Raw genomic sequence first — 18,927 nt, forward strand, 5'->3', positions numbered from 1 at the left:
AAAAACATAAGTGAAATACATTGTTTAAGGTCTTCCTAAAACTTCTTGACATTCAGAGTCTGATGCCTCTGAATTGCTGTCTGGAAGTTGCTGCTGCTCATGCTTTTTATCACATCCGGGCTCCTCTGAAGTTGAGAATGTTGGTGGTGCAGCATTTCCCAAGAGCATGCCACTACTGTCTCCAGGACTTCCCTCCAAGCTGCAAATTCTGAGGTCTATGTCAGAGACTATTTTAGAGATTTTAAAGTGAGAAAAAAAAAGTGTGTCTTAAAGTTGATATAACATAGCTCTTTCATAAATGTTTCTCCTATCGCAGCACAGGATCAACGAGTGAACAGTTTCTGTATACAGCATGGCTTCAGGTATTAAATACAGACATCAATAAACCTCCAATCCCTAGACCAAGGGCAACGGCAAACAGAATTGGACTCTCTATAACATTCCATGTGGGCAGCTTTGGTGTGGAGCCAGTAAAAAAGTCCTACTGTGGCAGAGACGATTAATTGTCCCCCAATATCTGTTCTCCCCTTCTTCTTTAATAACAGATTCCCAAATTTTAGATGGGCAGGTGGACAATGGGAATAAAGCCTATTTATGATCATGTGGCAACATTCTTCCAGTAAGATGTGAATGGAAGCACGTGATTTTGGGGTAGTGGTCTTAAAGGGAGGAAACATGCCATTCCTCAACCCTTCCTTCCTGGCTGAAATACAGATGTGATAGTGGGAGCTTGAACAGCCATTTTGGGCCCTGAGGCAGGATACTGAAGGTGGCAGAGTGGCAACACAGAAGGAGTCTAGGTCCCTGAGAATCATAAAGCCATTATTCTGGATAATGTCTATCTCCAGACTCTTTAAGAAAGAGGGAAATACACTTTTATCTTGCTTGATCTATTGTTAGCTTGGGTTTTCTGTCACATACCATTGAAGTTAATGTAAACTTGGGACATTTGTCTTGGAGACCTACCCAAATATGCTAAAGGAACTCAAAGAAAAGGGAAAGGATGGGGCTTGCCCAAGGAAAAACAGAGAAATGCGAGAGCTGACCCAGAACCTGCTGCTTCCTCTCTCAGTGGCAGCACAGTCCACGAAGCGATTCTCTCTTCTCTCTTCCACTAGCGAACCAGCTCCTTCTAACGCGCCCCTCACAAGCTCATGGTAACTGTTTCAACACCGGTAACTATGACCTACATTCAAAAGTTTAAAAGCCCAGTTTGGTACTTTCCCCACATATTCTCAGGTTTCTTTAATAAAGGTGCCTCCATTCCTCTGTGTATCTTTGCCTAATTTGGCAAATTTCCCAGAAACAAAAACACCCTTGTCTTGGATCTTTACACTAGTGGGTAGTGGAGACAGACAGAGGCTGATGGCCCCACATGGCCCTAGGTCTGCCGTGCTGCATGGACACCCCACATTCCTCTCTTTGTGTCAGTCTATGTTCAGTTTTTGTTACTTGTAACCAGGAGACCTAACATAACCTCTAGAAGGGCCAGCATCCCACCCACCCACCTGGCAATCACACACAGGAAGCCGGCCTGGGTGTGGGGCTGGAGGGCTCATGGGCTTGGAGGCAGCACTCAAATGGTGACACCAGCGTCCATGCTAACAGTTCAGTCTTTTTCAATCCAGGCACTTTCGTCAGATGGATCCAAACCTGTGATGGTAAAAAGCACCCCTAGGACATCTTGGGGCCTACTGGATGGCCACCTGGGATTGCAAGGGACTTCCAAGGGACTACCCCTCTCTGCCCAGTCTGATATGCCGAGTTCACATGAATAGTACAGAGCTGGCAAGGGCTCAGAGCTCTCACTTTATGGATGAAGAAAGGCTTATGTAACAGCTCAGGGTGGGGCAGGCCAGGACCCTCCTGAGAACCAACAAGCTCCCCTGCTCCATCCCCAGACTCCAGGCCCCAAGAGGATATCTCTACTCGGGGACACTAACATGAGTAATATTATTACAAGCCACTTCTAGCACGCATGAGTCTGGCCACTGGAGCAGGCTGTCAGGAAACCGTTTCGGGTGCACAGCATATGATCCTGGGGGCTGCAAGCCTTGGACTTGGCTATGAAACGCCCCCGTCTGCAGAAAAGACATCCTACAAATATCCCTTCTGTCCCCTCCAAGGAGGCTGAGGTCCCCTCCCTGTCTCACCTGCCCAGGAAGTGGCGCATCACCAGGCACACAGCACCTGCCACCCCTCCTCCCAACAGGCAAACTGGAAAAGCATGTAAGTCCTCAGAGGTATCTGTTATGGGGCTTTAAATGCATGGTCATTCTGGTTGGATACACATATCATCTGTGGTTTAAGGCACTTGAAGGTTAAGAAAATTGGGGCGGGCGCACAATGAGAGGTTTGTGTTAGGTCAGGCAGAAGCTCACATCCTATCAATGCTTACAAAACAGGGTCACGGTGCTCTCCCAGCTGACCCTCAGGACCCCTGTAGGTCGGGCTAGGCTCAGCCCAAGGTCACACAGCTTGGGCCGATCAGAACCAGGTTTCTAGACCCTGTAGCCTGTGCACCATCCCGTGGTGCCACCCTCTGCAGAGGCTGAGGCACCAAGTCTGACTGGCACACACCCCGTCTTGGTTTCCCCGGGCTGCAGTAACATATCACAACTTTGGTGGCTTAAAACAGTCATTGTCTTAGAGTTCTGCAGATCAGAAGTCCAAAATCAGTTGCACGTGGCAGCAATCAAGATGTTGGCAGGACCACTGTCCCTCTGGAGGTTCTAGGGGAGAATCTCCTGCTTTTCCAGCTTCTAGGGCTGTGTTCCTTGCATTCCTTGACTGGTGGCCCCTTCCTCCATCTTCAAGGCCAGCAGTGGGAGGCATCTAGCTGCATACGTCACATCACCTTCTTCTTCTGTGGTCTGTGGTCCAGTCTCCCTACACCTCCCTCTTATAAGGATGCCTGTGGTTGCATTTAGGGCCCATCTGAATCATCCAGGATCATCTCCCCATCTCAAGATCCTTAACCTAATCCCATCTGCAAAGTCTCTTTTGTCATATAAGATAACATTCCCAGGTTCTAGGGATTAGGATCTGAGTATCTTTGGGGGGGTTCAACCTAGCTACCCCCGCACCATCCCCCCCCACATTTTTTGGGACCCTACCTTTGCCGGAAATGGTCGGTTTGCCAGTAGCGACTGCCTCTCCCCTGTACTTAGGGAAAGCCAGTTTCAATATCCACCTGGAATGACTCCTTCTCCCTGGAGTTTTCCAAGAACCCACCATCTCCACAGCACTGGACTTCAGCTCTTCAACAGAATTCCCACGGGGTTAGTTTCATCAGCACCCCAGTACTTAGAACTTTACCTGGCGCATTTGTTAATTTTTAGTTTTAAAAAATAGAACTTGAATTTCACACAATGCACATTCACTGAGAGAAGTCAGAAAAACAGAAGATCAAAAAGGAGCAAAAATCACATACGAACCAGAGGAAACCACTGTTAACATTTTTGCTTATACCCTTTTATTCTTTTTTTCAGTGGTAATCTATATGCTGAAAAAAGAATTTTCTTAAAAACAAAAAACACTATTTTGAAACATCTTTTGGACTCTGGAGCCAGATATCCTGGTTCAAATTACAGCCAGCCATTTACCATCTGTGTGACTTTGGGCAAGTTACTTAACCTCTCTGTGCTTCAGTTTCCTTATCTGTAAAAAGGAGGAAATACTAGCACATACCTCATAGGGTGGTTATGATGAGTTAATGTATAGAAAGCATTTAGAACTGTGCCTGGCACATGGCAAATGCCATGTAAGTGTAAGCTGTCCTCACCATTATTATTACATGTATAAGGGGACATCTGTTCAAGCGGGTAAATAACTTTGGCAGCGTAATTTGCAGCTGCCTGCAGTTCCCTGGTATGAATGCACTCCCATTTATTTAACCTCCTCTGCTGTTGGGCATTTAGGTTGTTTCCAGTTTGTTTTTTCTTCTTCTATAAACAACGATGAGCTAAACATCCTTGAGCCAACATCTCTGCACACACCTTTATGTGTTCCTAAAAATTCAACTGCTGAGTCACAGATCATTTTTGAGCTTTTGATATATCACTGTCAACTTGCCCTTCATGAAAGTTGCACCAGTCTTTGCCCTCCTATGCGCCGTGGAATGGTATGCTCATCTCCCCACGCCCCCACCAGTGGCCCGGGGCAGGCTCAGTGATCTGCACGCCCCTCCCCTTCTCCACACCATGCCTCCCTCCTCACCTGTGCGTGCCTCACACCCACATCGCGATGCCCCAGTGAAGCAGTGATGTTTACTGAAATGGATGAACTGGAAATGAGGATTCGGGGTCTGATTTTTCAGCCTCCTGGGGTAAATCTATGCTTCATTTTCCGCCACATGTAAAATGTGGGTCAACAACCTGCCAACGATCAAATCCTATCTAAATGTAGCCTATGGCATTGTGCGGGGCTATAGATTCCATGCATGAAAATGACACCAAAACTCCAGACAGAAAAGTTTTGCTTGTTAATCACACATCAAGTATATTTTTAAAAAATTTCTAACATCCAATACCGAGGCCCCCAAGGGACCATTTCAGAGCCCAAACGATAGAGGTCTCTCTGACTCCGAACCATTTTGGAGACATCTTGTTTGAGTACAAAGCACACAAAAATCATCACCTTTCTACCTGCAAATAGACTAATGTCCTACTTTCCCACATCACACTAAGACATAAAAAAGCATCCGCTACAAAAGGTACCACGAGTCTGACCTCTGAGGATTGCAGAGCTTGTGTGCAGGCGAGACAGGGCACTGGGCACCTTCTCATGATGCTAATGACGTAGGGCCATTAGTCCTATTTGACTGATGAGGAGACTGAGGCTCAGAGTAGTTAAGAATTTTCTCAGGAGCTGAGAAGAAGGGAGGAGACCCTGAAATTCACATCCTCTGATTCCCAAGACCCTGCCCTTCCTGAGCCTGAGAGACACTGTGAAGGAGTCTGGAAAATGCATTAGTCACCCATGCAGCCTCCAAGGACAGCCCCTACCACCCCCTCTTCTCTCCAGAACAAAAAGACATGCGCAGGCTGGGCATGACAACTCATGGGCATCCTTCCAGTCCTGCATGTGAGGGGTACCAGCTATCCCCAGCTGGTGTCAGAGCTGCGGATGAGCAGGGACCAACCCCAGGTGTCCTGCTCTACCTCGTCCCCTGTGACGGGAACCTGAGACCTAAGCAGGGTCTCCAGAGGCACATCTCAGGGAGGCCTGACCTGTGTGGAGAACCCAGAGAAGGAACTGGAACATGCAGAGGAAAGGCCTCAGGCAAATGGAGCACAGGGGGTGGGGGGCACCCCAGGACACTGAGGAGGCAGCTGAGGGACAACAGCCCTATAACTGCCATTTGCTGACGTCCTGCCTGACGCTGCCCACAACACTTTACACACGCTCACATCTCACTGCTGAAGAGCACGACCTGGTAGGTACCATGACGATCGCATTTTACAGACGAGGAAAGTGAAGTGCAGAGCAGCTACAAGAATGGCCCAAAGCCAGGCAACTGGAACAGGTGGGGCGAGTCAAGGCTCAGGGCGCAGGTGGGAAGCTCACCTCTTCTCAGGAGTATGATGTGAGGGAGTAACTGATCTCATTGGTAAACTGGGCATGGTAATAAAATAAGAGAATGTGAAAACTATAAGCAATTAAACAAACGTGAGTTTAACGAAAAGATTCAGTGAAACAATTTCCTAATGCTGATGTGGGGGCAAGGAATTGGAGACCTCTGAGAAATTACTCTGGAGACAGCTGATGGGTGGGCTACGTGGGCTACTCCTTGTTGACTGAGTACTTGCTGTATGCTACCACAAGAACCTGGCCACCCTGACTGTGACCTGTTTACCATCCAGCAGGAAGACAGGTCAAAATCTCACAGATGCATACAGGCGAGAATTAAGTAGGGTGGGGACAGATCCAAACTTCCTAGTGGCCAACCAGCCAGGGAAGGCGAAGGCTATTACAGAGACAGTCAAGATCAAGGAGCCCGAGAGGTGCCCACCGGGGCCAGGCTCCAAGCAGGTGTGTCAGCTGTGCCATCTCAGAGAGCCTCACACCAACTCTCAGAGGGAGCGCAATGGCTCCATCTCTAAGACAAGAAGACTGAAGTCAGAGAGGTTAAACAACCTGTCTGAAATCACACAGCTGGCCAGAGTGGGGCTGGGGCTTGAACCCAGATCTGTGGGACAGGGGAGAGGACGGGAGGGAGTTGGAAAGAGGGGGATGGCTGCAAAGACCACAAGATAGCGACTGCTGACAGGGGCTGGTGAGAGGTGCATCTGTGATCAATGACAGCAACCCAGGGGGTCCTATTCCAGCCTGGCCATAGACAGTCGGCCAGAACTGAGAGAGCCTGTCTCATGGGGGAGGAAGGGCCCTGACCCTTGTACCCCATACCACGCTGTATGGGGACCTCAAAGCCTGGATCCCACTGGAGCTCCACACATGCATCTTGAGAGCATTCATCCTCCAGGCCCTGCTGGGGCTGGAAGAGGAGGAGGGGAAGGGTCCAGGAGTTCGGTCCTGCATGCAAGCTTATGGAAACCCATTAGGTAGAAAAAGCCTTCCCCCAGGGGATTAACAAGTTCAGCGCCCTGTGCAGTCCCCTTTAAAGCCAGGTGGGCGGGCTTGCCTCAAGGGAGCTCTACAAGGAAAAGTTGGTAAGGAACTGCAGAGGGTGCCAGCCTGGTGGCTACCTGGGCTCAGATCTGGCACTTCTGAGCACCTGGCCAGAGTTGCCAGTGCCCCACCTTCACCTCTCTAGAAGTCTGCCACCAAGCCAAGGAGCAGCCAGCCACTGTTGCTTTAACACACACTCACAGCCTGAAACCTCACCCCACCTACTCCTCAAACTCTCTCTCTTTCTCTCTCTCTCCCCACCCCCCCCCAGGCCCTCCAGCCTCCACTTCACATCACCCCCAGTTCAAGCCTCTCACACCCTGCCTATGCCAGTCCCTCCATCCTTCAGCCTGTAATGCCACCTCCCTCTCCATTAATAGAAATCTTATCTTCCAGGATCCAGTTCAAACGCTGCCACATGCTCAAATCGCTCTGCTCTTGTCCCCCACTCAGACTCCAGCCTGTTTCCTGGGGGCACCCCCACCCTGCTGCCCCCTTTCCTGTCTTGTAGCAGGGTCCTGTGCTCTGTTCTCCTGCACCAGATGGTAAGGTAGAGGTCAGGGACCAAACCCGCCGGGCGCCAGAGGACATGTACTGGAAGCCACGTGTCCATCCAGGACACATTGATGGAGCACCTCCACGACCCAGGCGCTGGTGGGAGCAGACTGTGTCCCTTTCCTGGCCCCCTTCCTCCTGTCCCAGTCTCTCCACACATCTTCCCACAGAAGCTGCCTGTGCAGTCTGCCCTGGGACTGTGTGCCCCAGCCTTCCAACCCCTGGCCCCCTGGCCTTGCCCCTTCCTGCCTCCTCCTCTGGGCACATCCAGTGTCCTCTGTTGGCCTCCAGCTACAGGGCCCTGGGTGTGGGTTCCAGCCTGGTGTCTGGCCACTTCTCCAGAGGAAACCCAAGGCTGAGGGTCCCCAGTCCCCAAGGTCCAATCTGGATGCCCACTTCCCAGGCCACTTGGCCTCTACTCTCAGCAGGAAACTTCTACTGGGAGAAGCGCTCAGCCTGTCACAGAGAGCAGGGATAAGAGGCCATGGCAGGGGGTCTGTGGGGCGCTCCTTTCTCTGGGGACCGAGTGACACTGATTGGAGGAAGCGGTTCTAAACTTCCTTTCCTCTTTCGGGGACCTGACTGGAGCTTGGCTACTCGGAGACTGCAGGGGGCCTCTCTCCTGCCCGGAGCTCAGGCCGCACACGCTCTACCCGCCCGGACGCCAGGGACTCAGGGAGCGGAGCAGGGCGGGGCCGGGTTCCGCACAGGCTAGGGCTCCGCCGGCATCCGCAGCCCCTCCGCTAGCTCCAGCCCGAGCCGCCCAAACCCCGGGCCGCCGCTCCCGGCTCCCGCTCCCGCCCCCACTAGGACCCTGGCGGGCGGCGAGGGCCGGTGGTACCTGTCAGCAGTTCGAGCTTGTGCCCCAGCACCTTCATCTCTGCGCCCGGCGCTGCCCAGCTCCGGGCTGCGGCGTCGGGGAGACAGAGGAGCGCGGAGCGCGAGGAGCGAAGCAGCAGGAGAGGGAGAAACGGAGCAGGAGCCGCAGCCAGAGCCAGGAGCGCGCTCGCCGCCCCCCACGGCGTGCTCCCCCCTCCAAAACGCTTTAAAAAAAATCCACCAATTGCACGACCGCGCACCCCTAAAAGGCGCCCGCCGCCACCTGGTCTGGGTGAACTCCGCGAGGCGGAGGGAACGCGCGGCGTGGGTGCGGGTGACACTCTGGGGGCGACGGGAGGGGGCCGTGCACCCGCCGCCGGAACAAAGAGGCCCTGCCACCCTCGGGTGTCGCGGGCAGTGGAGGGGCCGTGGCCCCGGGTGTCCCCGCCTCTGGCTGGGAAGGCGAGGAGGCAGAGCCTGAGTGCGGTAGAGGCGGAGGGGGTGCGGCCCTGGCGTCGGCGAAGGGTGGCCCCAGCCACAGGGCGCCCAGCTTGCGGGTCTGGGGTTGCGCGCTGTGGCTGCGCCGGGGCGCGGGGCTGGCCGACGCCGCAGTGGCAGGGGGACGGGGAAGAAGGGCCGAGGGCGGCGCCAACTCACCGAGGGCGATGTGAGCGAGAGAGAGGCGCAGGCGGGGAGCCGGGCCGCGCCGCCGCCAAGCCGCCGAGCCGCCAACGCGCGGGTGCAGGTGCTGCAGCCCCGGGCCCCGAGGTCGCGCGCTGCCGGGCGGAGGCCTGGCGGGGGCGTGCCCGCGTGGGCGTGGCGGGCGTGGGCGCGGGGACACCAGCTGAGCCCGCCGCGGGGACTGGTCCCTGGAGGCCGTCCCGGGCGCTCTGCTTCCGCCTCCCGCCGCGGTGGGCGTTCCCGTGGGTGGGCTGGCGGGCGAGCTGGACATCGAGACGCCAGAGCCTAGCGGAGACCCTCGGGTTGATGCTCATCCCCCACCCCCATCCTCCCCGCCTCACCTCCCGCAGGCTCCTGGAGGAAGGGTCCCAGCCGCTGGGACTCCGCCGGGTGGGGAGGGAGGCCCCGCCCGCAGATCCGGTCCTCCTTCGGCCGCGCGCGGCGTGGAGCTCCCGGGGGAGGAGGCAGCCTCCGCCTCAGCCTTTGTTTAGGTTCCCGAGGGGAACCCTAGCCTGGAGGAGGCAGCACCTCTCCCCCACCCCTGCCACCGCCTGGGAACCACTGGAGCAAAGCCCTGGGGGGTCAGGAAGAGCCAGGGGCTCAGGGACCTTTGGGGCATTTTCACCCAGTGTTCAGAACCCGAAGGTTTATTTGGGGGACTCGTGTGGGAGTGACTGTCTCCTGGCAAAAGTGTCTAGGCCCTTGGCCCCACCCCATGCCCCCTCCCTTGTGTGGTGAGGCCTTTGCTCCCCTCAATTCACCTTCATTATCTAAGCGGGGAAAGGGAACCGGGGGATCCTAGTCTTCCTCAGGCTCACCCTGGTCTGGCCCCGTGGCGTTGCTCCCACTTGTCACCCCAAAGGAGGGAGTGCAGAAGTCCCTGGATGGAGTCCTATTGTAGGGAGAATGGACATCTGATGACCTGAAAACATTTACTTGGGTAAAACAGCTTAAGAAGAGGGCTCCTGGGGGCCGGGGTTCTATTCGGACTCTGCCAGTGACCTTGGACGAGTCTCTGACCCTCCCGGATGGCAGCCTTTTACATATGGAGTGAATGTGTTGGACCAGGTCATCTGGGAGGTCCAGGATGGCAGTGGGGTGGGAGGTCAAGGAGCCTGCAGAGCCTACCCCCACCCGCTTACCTTCATCGGACCTTTATCTGGGCTGGTTTGTGGTGAGGCCCCAGCTTTTCCTCAGCCCCAGGCTGTGTTGGAAGCTGCTTTGGCATTGAATTAATGGGATCGCCAGTGTTCATTGAGAAGCTGGTGATATTTGGTGGCTCCAGAGAGGGTGCACATTCCTGCTTGGGATGAAGTCTATAACCACATAGGAGGCAGCAAGCTTGGGTTCTTACAGCTCTGGGGCTCACCTTGGGGAAGTCCTGGCCTCTCAGTTTCCTCTTTTGTAAAGGGGGTGGGGGAGGTCAGTGGTGACAGAGTGAACTGCTATATCCAAAACATCCAGGAGACTGGTTCTATATATTCAAGTCGGAGCGAGTCCTGAAGAATATGGACTGGTTCTACAACTTCCTGTCTGTGTGGTATCCAGTAAGTTACTTACCCTCTCTGAGTCTCCATGTCATACCCAGTGAAATTGGAATGATGCCGACCTCAGAGGGTTCCTGTAAGAATTAAATGATGGAACATAAAGAAAGTGCTTAGTACAGTGCCAGGCACGTGGCTGAAGTGTTCAATAAACTGTCACTGTTATTATTGATAATAAAATTGTAATTATTGCATTAGAGATTCTTTCAGGCTTTCCTGAGTTCTACCCTTTTCAATAATTTCAGAACTAGTCATTAAACAAAACAAATTGTTGATGTTCTAGTACCACAATTCAAGAGGCCGGACCTTTTCTGAATTCCCTGGAGGGTGTATAAGGCTGCCTAATAAGAGCTTTGAAATGATGACTTCTGTCCATGTGTGGAATGGTGTCTGCCATGGCCTCGAACTAATGTAGACAATCCACTTGGCTCAGATAAGCCATGAACTCCAAGTGAGCATTCAAGTGGGTCAGGTTGTGGATTTGAATCTTAAAAGTGGAGACTTCATAGATGATGAAGAAATGTGGTTGTAAGAACACCCCCCTTCTTGGGGGGCCACTGCGGCGAGCAAAAGTGCTCAGAGAACAGACAGGTAGAGGTGCCCTGGCCCCTTCTGGAAGAGTCAGGCATGCCTGGCAATGAGGAGTCCCCACCAAACCAGCAGAAGGGCTAGGCTAACTCTCAGTGCTTCCTCCCTGTGAGGGGGCATGGTGCTCATAGGCTGGATGGGAGGACTTTTAACAGAGGAAAGCACAGCGTGTCAGAGGGCCAAGCTGTTGGCTGGGACAGGAGGCCTCTAAGGTGCGTCCCCCAGCCTTGTTCCTGATTACCTGAAAGATGCTGCCCAAGCCACTGCCTTCTCTGGACTTCCCTTTCCCCATTTGTAAAGCGGGCATGGGACTGGCCTGCACGTTGGCTGGAGAGGGGACACAGCCTTTATGAAGATCTCTGAGCCTTCATTTCCGCATCGGGAAACTTGGGCTGATATACCAGTAGGGATAGTTGCAGGAAATAGTAGACCTACCCTGGCTAGTTTAAACAGGAAAAGGGCTTTGTTAAAATGGGGGCAGGCCGCTCTCAGGATCTCAGGGGCCAGGCCCAGCACTGCAGCATTGGTCTGGTGTCAAAACTGCTGCCATCCCCGGGCACAGCCAGCACCACCCCTGGGCAAGGACACTGGACACTGCCATCAGGACCATGGCTGCCCCTGAAGCCTGAGATGGTGCTTCTGCCACTGCTGCATCCCTGCCAGTATGACTTTTGTGTGGTCTGGGCTTCCTCATGCCACCGGTTTCTAATTCACAGTCAGGAATGGGCGTGGCTACATTTTCGACAACGCGGATGGATCTCGAGGCTATTGGCTAAGTGAAATGAGTCAGAAAGACAAGGACAAGAATCACATGATTTCACTCATATGTGGGCTGTAAAACAAAAAACAACAAATGAACAAACAAAAAACAAAGAAACAAACTCAGATACAGACAACAGAATGGGGGTTACCAGAGGGGAAGGCGGGTGGAGAGAGGACAAAGAGGGTAAAGGGAGTCAAATATATGGTGACGGAAGAAGACGACGCTTCCGGTGGCGGGCAGATGTCATAGTAGGAAGCTGTAACCTGACATTTCTATAATGTTATTAACCAATGTTACCCCAATAAAAAGAAAAAATGGGCGTGTCTGATCAGAGGCACCCAGATCAGGTACTCTGCCAAAGCTGCAAGGGAGGCTGGGCAAAGTTGTTCTCAATTTCTCTAGTGGGAGGTGAGCTCTGCCCCGCATGAAGGGGGTGTCAGATGCTGGTGGCCAAAAGAGCGACCAGTGCTTACTTCAGATAACAATGGGCTTGTTGTGAAACTGCTATGAGATGACGCACACGGGCACTTAACTCGGAGCCAGCATGGAGGGAACACATGATCCCTGTTTGCTGAGATTCATACCACACTGCAAATCCAGTGTCAACCGGCAGTGCTCCTTCATACTTTAGTCTTTGATTTTTCAGCAGGTGAAAGACAAAAGGACCTTGAAAACAGTATGGCGTGCTGCCCTTCCAGATACAGAGGCAGCCCTGGCCCTGCTGCCAGGAGGACAGGTGACTGGGTTTTTCCATTGTGGTGATGAATTGGGCTGAGTCACTATTCCTCTCCAGTCCTCTCGTGACCATGACTGGGAGCAAGTAAAAAGAACTCACAGGTGGGGTCGGGGGTGCACATGAACCTGGGGCCATGGAAGCTTCTCTTAGCAGAGGAGGATAAGGCAGGAGCTGCCCCCCCCTCCACTAACACTCCCCCACTCACTAACCATGAGCCAAATGACCTCAGGGAGGGAAGAGTAGATTCTGTCTCTTCGTTTGTAGGATTGGTTGAGTGCCTCCTTGGTGCCAAGCCCCTTGCTGTGGGGTGCAGTGGAGAACCAGAGCTGACCAGATCATCGACCTTGCCCTTGAGGTTTATGCACGGATGGAGGAAACCAACTCAGAGTCCCATAATCTAGGTACTGGGCAGACTCTAATAAAATATGTAATTGAGGTTACTATGCAGTACAGTGGGGGCCTGGAGGAGTCAGCGAGGGTTTCCTGGAGCCTTTAGAGAGATGGGAAGTCAATAGATGAAGATGGGAAAAGGGGTGATTGGGGAAGAGTGCCATCCATCCATCCTATGTTGGGTCAGCCAGGCCCTGTGCTAAGCTTGGGGAGTCACGCTACAGCCCTGCCTCTGACAGGAGGTCCTGGATTGAGGTGGAGAATGCTGGACCTGTGTGAGCAGGAAGCTGGAACGAGGAAGTCGCTGGGGGTGAGGGCCTGGTGTGAGCTAGGTTCTGGAATTTTACTAGGCACCAGATCATCTGCTCCTTGTTCCTGGGCCACCCTGGAACACTGGCTATGTTGTTCACTCCCTTTTCCCCATAACATGTAAGACCCTCTTCCTGCAGGGCCAGAGCACTATGCTCTCCAGGTAACTCCCCGCACCCCACTATCTCCTCCCCCATCCCAGACGACAGCAGAACCGCTTTCAGTCCCTTTGAAAAAGCTCCTTTACCTGCCCTGGTACCCTCACCAGACACATGGAGCTCCAGTTTGTGCTGAGTCAAGGCAACTAGTGGATCTGACTTTTTTTTTTTTTAATTCCCATAGTCATATCTATTCAATGCAGAAAACTTATAAGATGCAGAGGGAAAAATAAAAATCTCTCATAATTCTATTGCCTAAAGATAATCAGTTCAACATGTTAACATCCTGGGGGTTATGTCTTTCAGCATATGTGTGTGTGTGTGTGTGTTTCCCCCAAAGGGACCACACAGCACATATTTTTGGCGCTCTATCTTTTTTCACTTGCCAGTATATCATGAACACTTACCTTGATAAAAATTATTCTTCTACAATGTATTATAATTATAATAGGTGCACTGTCTTTATTGTGTGGGCATGTCATTATTTTCTTGGCCAAGACTATATTGTTGGGCATTATGATGTTTCTAATTTTTTTCTTGCTGGAAACAATGTTGCAAGTAATCCACCCAAAGATGCTACTTTGCCCACATCTCTTGCATGACCTCCTAAGGCCACTCTGCAGCGCCCCTTTGCCTGGCTACTTGGTCCCTGACCCCCACCAATGCCGGCCCATCCAGCCTCAGAAGGAGGCCAGTGCATGCTGAAAAGCCCTGAATGTCTTCACAACTACACTGATTCTTGGGGACACCTGGGGAAGGAGTGGAGGGGTTACCAGCCCCACCTTCCCGACTGTGCCAATCTCATTTTAAAGGCTGAGGTTTTGATCTTGTACTTGTAAGATGTTACCATTAGGGAAACTGAGTGAAAGGTTCACAGGACATTTATGTACTTTTATGTAACTTCCTGTAAGTCTATAATCATTTCAAATAAAGTTTAAAAAACAAACACAAAAACTGAGGCAGGCCTGGGGGTGAACTATTTGGGCCCCAGTCTCAGGACGAGAGCTAAGGTTTCCCTGCCTCAGTTTCCCCTGATGGTGGGAATTGTTCTAGGGAAGGCAGCCCTCCTGGTGGGAGGCGGGTGGCCTCCAGGCTTTCCTCTGTCCTAATGCTCCTACTGGCCTGAGTGTGTGCTCGAGGGGGCTGACCAGCCCCACTGCCTCTGGAAGGGACAACCAAAGGGGCTGGGAGGAGGCACAGCCTCCCCTGTGGGCCCCAGAGAGCTCCTCGGTGGACAGGAATCTAGCAGAAAGCAGATGAAATGCTCAGATTTGCTCTTTGGAGGAGAGCTAACCCAGTCTCCTTCCGGGGGAACCTCTGACCTGAAGTTCTGGGGAGAGCTGGCCCCCTTCTGCAGTGTCATCATACCAACCCCACCCCGGGCCTGAGCTAGAGCCACCCACAAAGCTGGGCATATGCACTCCCCAGACCCGGGGTGAACTTGGCCCTATGCCGGGCTGCCCAGGGTCACTCTCCCCTTTTGGGGGCCTAAATGTCCCCGCATTGTCCTCAGCATCACAACAACACGGTTGGGTTGAATGAGAGGTCCCACCCCAGTTTCCAGATAATCAAGACTGAGCAACTGACTTAGGATGCCGTGTCAAGTGTCCCCAGGACCACCCTTAGGCTCAATCTGCTAGGACTCCCAGAACTCAGAAAAGCCATTATCTTCACGGTCACTGTAAGAACACAGGTCAAAACTGGTAAAGAGAAAAGGTGCATGAGCAGAATCGGGGAGACTCCAGATGCAAGTTTTCAGGTGCTCCCCCCACCCCCACCCCCACCGGAGTCACACAAAACTCACTTAATTTTTCCAGCACCGATGAGTGACAACACATGCAAAGTACCGACCAGGGATGCTCACCTGAGCCTTGGGGTACAGGGTTTTATTGGGAGTTGGTCACATAAGCATGCAGCTCCTGAGGCAGTGACCTTAGGGACTCAGCCTCCAGGCTCCCAGAAGTCAAACTGATGCAGCATGGTCAGGTCCTCAGGTATTCAAACCAGGCATTCACCATGAATCACACTGTTGGTGTAAACCATCCGGTCCAACCAATATAGGGTGACCCAGGGCCTTAGACACACAAAACCATGCTGATTAGGCAGGATATTCCAAGGGCTCAGAGGTTATCTCCCAGTCCTTTCTTTGGAATGTGCAGGATTTGAGCACTCCATGCCTGCTGAGTTAACCCCTTACTGCCCAGATGTCAATCATGTATTTTGCCATATGCACACACAAACCATCATCAATTATCAACATGATTTCATAAAAGAAAGGAGGTTTAACTCCAAGAAGTTCGTCTGGACAGCATGTGAAAAGGTCAGCGCTCCCAAGAGAAAACAGTTGGCATAGCCTTGCTAGCTTTGAAGATGAGGGAAGCGGCAGGGAACCATCAGCATACACCAGAAACCTGACATGTGAGTTTTTCTTGTTGACCATACAGCTTTGCCCCCAGTCAAGGAACAGAGGAACTGAGAGGCTCCCCTCTGGCTTCTGCACCAACTCTGGGTCAGATGTCCCTGCTTTTGGGAAGGACCAGGCCCTGCTGAGGGTGGGAGGGCTCATGCTAGCACGTTGTGTCAAGCCAGCTAGTCCTTTCTTTTCTCGGGCCTTGCTGCTGTTGCAACTTATGCTGGGAAAGAGAAGGGTGTTTTTCGTTTTCTTTTTTTTTTGGTTTGTTTTTTAACAAATGCCCTGACCCCTGTCCTAGCCCTGACCCCAGGCTCCAGGCCTCACTAAGTCGACTCTACAGTAGACCAACTACCCTTCTAAGGTCCCAACTCATCCCGTTCTCTCTGCTGATCAGGCTCCATGCATGGACCTGACCAGGTGTGGGCCTCACGACGGGGTGTCAGACAGCCCAGGGTGTCACCATCTACTACACTACCTGTGTGACCTTGGCCAAGTTTCCCAACCTTGCAGACTTCCCTCGTCTGTCAAACAGGTCTAATGATAAAGCTGTGAGGAATTAGTGAGTTGATAACTAAAGTGCCCCAGCCCTGGGCCTGGCACCCAGTAGAGGCCCACTGATTAGTGGCTGTTAGGACTGTAGATGAAAAGAAGGGGTTCTATGGAAAGTAACCTCACAGGGTGATAAATTCCTACCTGGGCAGGTCATGTCCCAGGCCTATCACTTCTTTGTGAAAGGTTTTAAGCCAGCCCTGTCCATTGTTCTTGTGCATCTAGGTTAACACAGCTTTGAAATGCCCAGGAGTAATACCCCTTGATAGAGATATGAACTCTCAAGAGAGCACATAATCTTGTTACCAGTCCTGTAATTCAATCCCCCCCTTGCTTTCTCCGATCCTCCTTACTCCCCTCGTTAATCTCAAATGCATAAAAGAAGCTGCAAAACTGAGATCTTGCTCCCTGACCTGTGTCATCGGTTTGGTTGAAATAAACTCTGAAAAATTCTCTACAGGTTTTGGATGTTTCTCATGTCGACAGGACAATGAATTTTGTGGTTTCAAGTGTGGGGGCAGGGGGGTCCTTGTGACGAGTGCAGTGGGTGCAGTGACATATCCAGTCACCTTGAAGCTGGGTGCTGAGAAGCCAGGGGACCCCTATAGCTTCTGGACCTTGGGAGAGCAGGAAGACACCTGGCGGGGTATCGGTAAGACATGAGAATTGAGGAACCTGTTCACCACAGGGCCTTTGCATGTGCATTCTCTCTGCCTTCCACTTCCCACACGTCCCCTAACTAATCCTGCTTATTCCTGGGGTGTCAATTTAGATTTTACCTGACTCCCTAGTCCCCTGACTCCCCTCCTCTGTGCTCCTATTGCATACACGTTTAATAATAATAATACCAACAGGAAGAGTTTACCATTTATTAATCCCTCACTGTGTGCCAGGCATAGTGCTAAGGGCATTACCTACGTACCTACATATGTTGTCTCATTTTATTCTCCCAACATTTGGAGAGAGACCTGTAGCTTTACTTTTCTGATTTTAGATGAAGAAACAGGTTCAGAGAAGTAACATACGTAGCTCAGCTCCCCTCCTTAACCATGTACAGTGGTCGTCTGTGTGCAGGTCCATCTTCGCTCTGGCCTACGGGCTTCCTGAGGGCAGGGATTATGTCTTGTGGGAGCCTCAGCCTGCAGCACGGGGCTCAGTAGATGGCAGCCCTCCACCAATATTTGTTGAAGAAATTAGTGAGTGACTGAGTGAAGTACCAATGCAGTGTTGGGTCACCATGGACAATCGACAAACACTAGTGCTGGTGGTGGGCGGAAAAACACCTCCCCCACCCTAAAGATATTCTATGTCCCAACCCCAGGAACCTGTGACTATGTTACATTACTTGGCAGATAGGAACACAGGTTGTAGATGGAATGAAGGTTGCTAATCAGCTGACTTTAAAATTGGGAGATTATCCCAGATTATCTGGGTGGGCCCAGTGTCATCACAAGGATCTTTAAAAATGGAAGAGGGAGGTAGGAGAGAACCAGAGAGATGGCAGCATGGGAAGGACGTGGCCTGATGGCATTGCTGGCTTTGAAAGTGGCGGAAAGGGCCGTGAGCCAAGGAAATCAGAGAGTCTCTCGAAGCCGGAAAAGCAAGGCAATGGCTTCTCCCCTAGAGCCTCCTGAAGGAATGCAGCCCCACCACCATCTTACTTTTAGCCCAGTGGGGCCCATTTCAGACTGCGGACCTCCAGACCTATACTTCCAGACCTATAAGGAAATTAACTCGTATGGTTTTAAGCCACTAATGTGGTAATTTTTCACAGCAGCCATAAAACACTTATACAGTACCTCACCTCTGTTGCCGAGGACCACACTTAGTGGTCACTTATTAAATGATCATTGAACTGAATTATTACTGTAAGCACCCCACTTACTATCAGGAAAGATGCATAAGAAAAAAGTCATTGTGTATATTTTGGATTTGTTACATCAGAGGCCTAATTTGGGAGGTCTCAAGTCTCAAGCTGGCTTAGAGTTCCTTTCTGAGACTGAGCCACTGGCTTGGCAGGCTTGGCTGGGTGCGGCCACAGGGAATGATGTGAGGGGCCTTCTAGGGGAACGGAGCCACTGGCTGGTGCATGAGCAACGATGCTGGGCAGCTGGAGTCAGACTCCTGGGCCTCCCATGGCCTCAGGCCTGAGGGTGCCGTCTCCGGGTGCCACACCTGCCGCCTCCATAATCATTAGGGATGCCATGAACGGAGCCTCTACCTCTGTTGGGTAGGTCCAAAGTCCCCTACAAAATTAGCCCAACAGCTCTGTCTCAGCCAGCTCGGGCTGCTACAACAAAATGACACAACCTGGGTGGCTTATCGACTGTTCTGGAGGCTGGAAGCCTGAGTTCAAGGAGCCAGCATGGTCAGGTCCTGGCAAGGGCCCGCTTCCGGGTTGCAGACAGCTGTGTTTTCACTATCAGATGGTGGGGAACAGAGAGGTCCCTTCCTGGGTCTCTGTCTGCAAGTCTGGAGTCTCTCTCTCCCACTAGCTGCCCCCTGCCTTACCCTGGCCCATTGTTTATGGCCCATTACTCACCTCCTGAAGGCGCCCAGATGCTGCCTGCCAGAGCTGTGACCTTGCTGTGTCCCCTGGAAAGGACCAAAGGCGCTGCTTTCCCCTCCTCTTTGCATCTCTCCTCCTCTTCCTCCTTCTCTTCCTCCTCCTCCTCCTCACAGCCTCTTTGGGCCTTGGTGGCTCCCGGTGTGTGGCACAGCCTGTCCCCTCTTCCCACCCACAAGGACCACCCTGCGAGCCGTCTCCTCTTCACTCAGCCAGCCGACACATT

At 52.3% G+C, this 18,927-nt stretch overlaps 1 protein-coding gene across 6 annotated transcripts in view; it reads right to left on the minus strand.

The window, feature by feature from the left end:
* Window positions 1-8,781, minus strand: part of NDRG4 (NDRG family member 4) — a 45,392-nt gene extending 36,611 nt beyond the window's left edge. For 2 of the 6 annotated variants that reach the window (XM_019664473.1, XM_019664477.1), the window contains exon 1: window positions 8,662-8,780. Coding sequence is in view for 1 of the 6 variants with exons in the window: in XM_019664476.1 (XP_019520021.1) it covers window positions 8,027-8,063 (37 nt within the window). In the remaining 5 variants the exon portion in view is untranslated. Of the gene's footprint in view, window positions 1-8,026; window positions 8,398-8,661 lie in introns of those variants that run through there. The other 4 variants (XM_019664472.1, XM_019664474.1, XM_019664475.1 and 1 more) reach the window with 4 other exon arrangements.
* Window positions 8,782-18,927: the final 10,146 nt, after the last annotated feature.

This window comes from Hipposideros armiger, unplaced genomic scaffold (genome assembly GCF_001890085.2).
Source record: "Hipposideros armiger isolate ML-2016 unplaced genomic scaffold, ASM189008v1 scaffold_423, whole genome shotgun sequence".
Lineage (NCBI taxonomy): Eukaryota > Metazoa > Chordata > Mammalia > Chiroptera > Hipposideridae > Hipposideros > Hipposideros armiger.